At 50.8% G+C, this 3,916-nt stretch overlaps 1 protein-coding gene across 1 annotated transcript; it reads right to left on the reverse strand.

The window, feature by feature from the left end:
• Positions 1–567: 567 nt before the first annotated feature.
• On the reverse strand, positions 568–2,897 carry PpBr36_11481 (uncharacterized protein; the record flags this gene model as incomplete). The annotated part of the gene is made up of 3 exons (XM_029898581.1): positions 568–2,292; positions 2,381–2,716; positions 2,807–2,897. The coding sequence occupies 3 exons, from the start codon at positions 2,895–2,897 to the stop codon at positions 575–577; spliced, it is 2,145 nt and encodes a 714-aa protein (XP_029743114.1). The 3' UTR covers positions 568–574.
• Between the last annotated feature and the right edge of the window lie 1,019 nt (positions 2,898–3,916).

The raw sequence follows: 3,916 nt of genomic DNA on the forward strand, positions 1-3,916 counted from the left end.
GGTTCGTAACCACAGACAAACAAAATCAGGTCTAGTAATATACTGTCAGATCATTGCATATTTAAAGTGTTCAACAAGCAAACAACGCTGTTGATTTGCGCCTCGCTCAATAATAAGATGACAAAATACCCTTCCGCCAAGTGAAACAAGAAACAGAATATAAGAAACCCATTCATCATCTTCAATAGTAGCTTTCGTTTCCGCTCGGTCCTCAGTCGTCACATCAGAGACAGCGGGCGAGCGTATGGTGTATTAGACAATATATGCCACACCACTCTCGTAGAGAGGTGCAGACATGTCAAGCATCATGATGCTCTAGGAGAAACCATGCCGTGTATGTTCAGTGTACCATATGTTCTCGGTCTTTGTTCGTCCATGTCTTTTTTTTTTTTTTTTTTTCCTTCTTTTCTTTTAAACCCCCTCGTTTGTTACACCAACTTCGCAAAATTCAACGCTCAGTCCAACAAGAGTGATCACTTCTTAGTCCACTTTGATGGCCCTGGTATTGCGGCAAACGAGTCAGTTAGCGTGTATCCAAAGTAATTCGCAGCACGGCACTCGCGAGAGAGCCCACTTACCCGTATATCCGCCTGACAAATGCATAAGCACTCAAAAAGCCAATTGTACCCGTCAAAAGCCCGTAGACGCAGCACGCCATGAAGCTGTAGCTAAAGAACAACATGCTGCTGACGAAGCCGGTTATGTGAAGCTTGGCAAAGTAGTACCAGATGCAATAAAGGAAGATCCAAACTGCACTGCCGCCACCCTGGAAAAACGCTTGCCACCACCAGTTGTAATTCTCAAAGCAGAGCTGGACGTAAATTGTCACCACCGTCACCTCGGCCACCGTCACAATCAGGATGAGCGATACCATGGCCAAGAACCCAAATACGTAATAATAACCGCTCTTGTCCTGCCAGACGGACTGGAATACGAACAAGAGTTCGATAAAGATAACGGCAAAAGGGATCAGACCGGCGAATAGAATGGAGGGTATCCCCTGGATATACCAAGGCTGGCGAGGGATCTGCCGGGGCAGAGTCACAACCGTCTTGGTAGGATGCTCCCATGGTCCGGCGCGAACGTAGCCATACCAGGATCCGACATATACCAGGGGCAGTTGGATGCAGAGCCAGAGGAATAACAGGGCAAGTAGGGTGCCAAAGGGAATGGCTGTGCTAGACGCTTGAGCCCAGACGAAGAGGTTTACAGCAAAGATAGCTCCGAACAGGAGGCCGGGAATCAGGAGCGCCGTGATGAGCGAGTTGCGCCGCCAGTCCTTGCCGTCAAAGGTGCGGAACACGCGTGCCGAGAAGTATCCGGCAAATACCCCAGCAAAAACAAAAAGGCCAACGCCAAAGCTCACGAAACCTCCGCGGAAGCTAGGGTTAAGCACACCAAGGGCGCTGAGGACCACCAGTCCAACAGCCATGAATAGAAGCTGCATTCCGGATCCGACAAGGGGCGCGAGGAGGAAGCCAAAGGTAGGCGAGCGGAAAACGTCGCCTTGCAGCAGCTTCCATCCAGTAATATCCTCAATCGGCTCGTCGTCAGACAATACGTCGGCGTCTTCTACAGTCTCTTGTTCGAGCAAGCCGCCAGTCTTCTCGCCGGCCTTGGGCGATCGGGGAGGGCTGAGCAGTTTTTCAGAGACTTTGCGCAGCAGACGAGATTTGCCCTCCTCGGCCAAGTCCTTGTAGCCCTTGATGTCAGTTCGGATCGTCTTGGCAAGGATCATCATGGTCACGGCCGTCAGGAGGCCGCAGATGATGAGGGAGTTCACGATGGCGAGCCAATGGATCCGCGACCCCTCTTCCTGATTGACAAAGTACAAATCCCATCGCTTGTTCCACTCGATCGAGTTGTCTTCGCGAAAGTAGACCGAGTAAGTGTAAGGGATGACCATCTTGTCCTCTTCAAGCGCTTCCTCCTCGGCCGGGCGGTACGAATTTTGCTCCAGATCACCGCCGATGCTCGCAGTGTGGTTCGGGTGCATGTAAAGCTCAAAGTTCTGGTCGACTTTGTGCATGTCGGCTGGGCAGCCGCTCTCATCCCTGTGTACATTGGGGCCAATGCTCTTTGGGTACACCTCGAAAGCAACAATGACCTTGCCGCCACGCTCGCCGGCCTTTCCAGGAGCATTACGGTAGCGGATCACAATGGTGTGGTGGTTGTTGATGAAGTAATGAGGTCTCCCGGTGGATTGGTCCGTAAAGCCCAGCTTGAAACCCGATGCGTAGTACTTGCGGGACTTGTCAACGGTTACGAACGATGTTGCGCCTGGGAGGTTGTCTGTCACATGTGATCATCATGATCAGCGCGGGGATCGTCAAGGTATAAACTCTGCTCATCTCCGCCCGCAGACCATCTGTAGACTTACCAACAATCCATTCCACCACGTATCCATCGCGCACCATCTCGACAGCCCTTCCAAGGTCTTTCTTGCTGACTTCGGCGTTGCAAAGGAAGTTGCAGGGGCGGTCCCGCATCATATCGAGTTGCATATCCGAATAGGCAATGCGGTCACCGCGGAGGACCTCGCCGAGGTTGAGAGAGATGGTCTGGCCGCTGAGAAGGCCGCCATGACGGGCTCCCGAGGGAGGGCATACGAATGGAAGGTCATAGTAGGCAAATTGCAATTGCGTGTGATCCGAATAGACCTTGTTGACGAGTAATGGTATACTTTCTTCGTTCTTGTAGCTTTTTATGGACCATCCTGAGGGGCGCAGAGAAAGAAAGAGTCAGTTCATCGAATCTCGAGCTGCATCGAGAGCAGGCAAGACGGCCGTCGGGATAGAGACCATACCTGGTATGTAGAAAGCCTCGGCTTGCAGTACAAAGACCAAGAAAAGAAAGAGTAGACCCCTAAGGCCATGCCGCGTCGACGACGCCTCCATTGTTGCTCAACAAGGGCTGCGGTCTACTTAATGAGCCAAAATCTGGACAAAAAAAAAAGGGAGCAGATAGGGCCAAAGATGTCGTTCAAACAGAATCTGCGAACGCTTCAGGCGACTATCAACTCCGGCAGCCGGCCCGCCGAGGTTTGCCTCGACGACGTTAAAAGGCTGCGTGCGCAAGATGCTGCTTGCTAGTATAACCCTAGGCCCAAAACTAGAGCTCGGACTCGAGATGCGGCGGTCGATTGAGAATTCGTCGCGTGTTTCTAGCGCGGCTTCTTCGTGTGTTTCGTGGCTTTCGACTAGGCAGATAAAAGGATGGGTTTAATCGATCTTTTCGGATCTAAGCGGTGCACAGGCAGCACAAAAAGCCAGTATAAGTTTCCCTTTCATAAAAAACGAGTGTAATTGGTACAAAGTACCAGACTGTCGGAGCAGGGCGGTAAGATAAATATAAAAAAAAAAAATAACAAAAAGCCTATAATCTCCGTGCTGCTGTAGATTGCTGTAGATAATACTATAAGGCAAAAGAGGTCAAGGATGGGAAAAGGAAGAGCAAGAGATTGGATGGTAGAGGGGTGGTGGCGAAGGTTCTGGCAAACAGCGCCCTGACGATAATGTAATAATTGAGCAGACGAGGGTGTAGCATGGATTGGGAGTTTCGCTACCGGTACTTCCACGTTTGTTTATCTGGAGAGGCCTGGCCAGAATCCGAGTCTACTGGGGATCCCGATTGGCGACGACGGTCTATGGTCTCTAGCGGGCCCGCAATGCCCCGGGGCCCCTGATTCTTTTTCCCAGTCAAAGCTTGGCGGTTAGGATGGAGGTGGGATCAATGGACTTGCATCGAAGTGGGGGGATAGACGAACACGAACTGCAAACCGCACAAATTGCGCCCCGCGATGGTACGTAATGGGAGGTAAACCAACAACTTCCCACCTACAACATAGTACGCCTGCAAGGTCTGCTTCATAATAGGTATGGCTTTTTTTTTTTTTTTTTTTTTTTTTTTTTTCTTT

This window comes from Pyricularia pennisetigena, assembly GCF_004337985.1.
Source record: "Pyricularia pennisetigena strain Br36 chromosome Unknown Pyricularia_pennisetigena_Br36_Scf_36, whole genome shotgun sequence".
Taxonomy (NCBI): domain Eukaryota; kingdom Fungi; phylum Ascomycota; class Sordariomycetes; order Magnaporthales; family Pyriculariaceae; genus Pyricularia; species Pyricularia pennisetigena.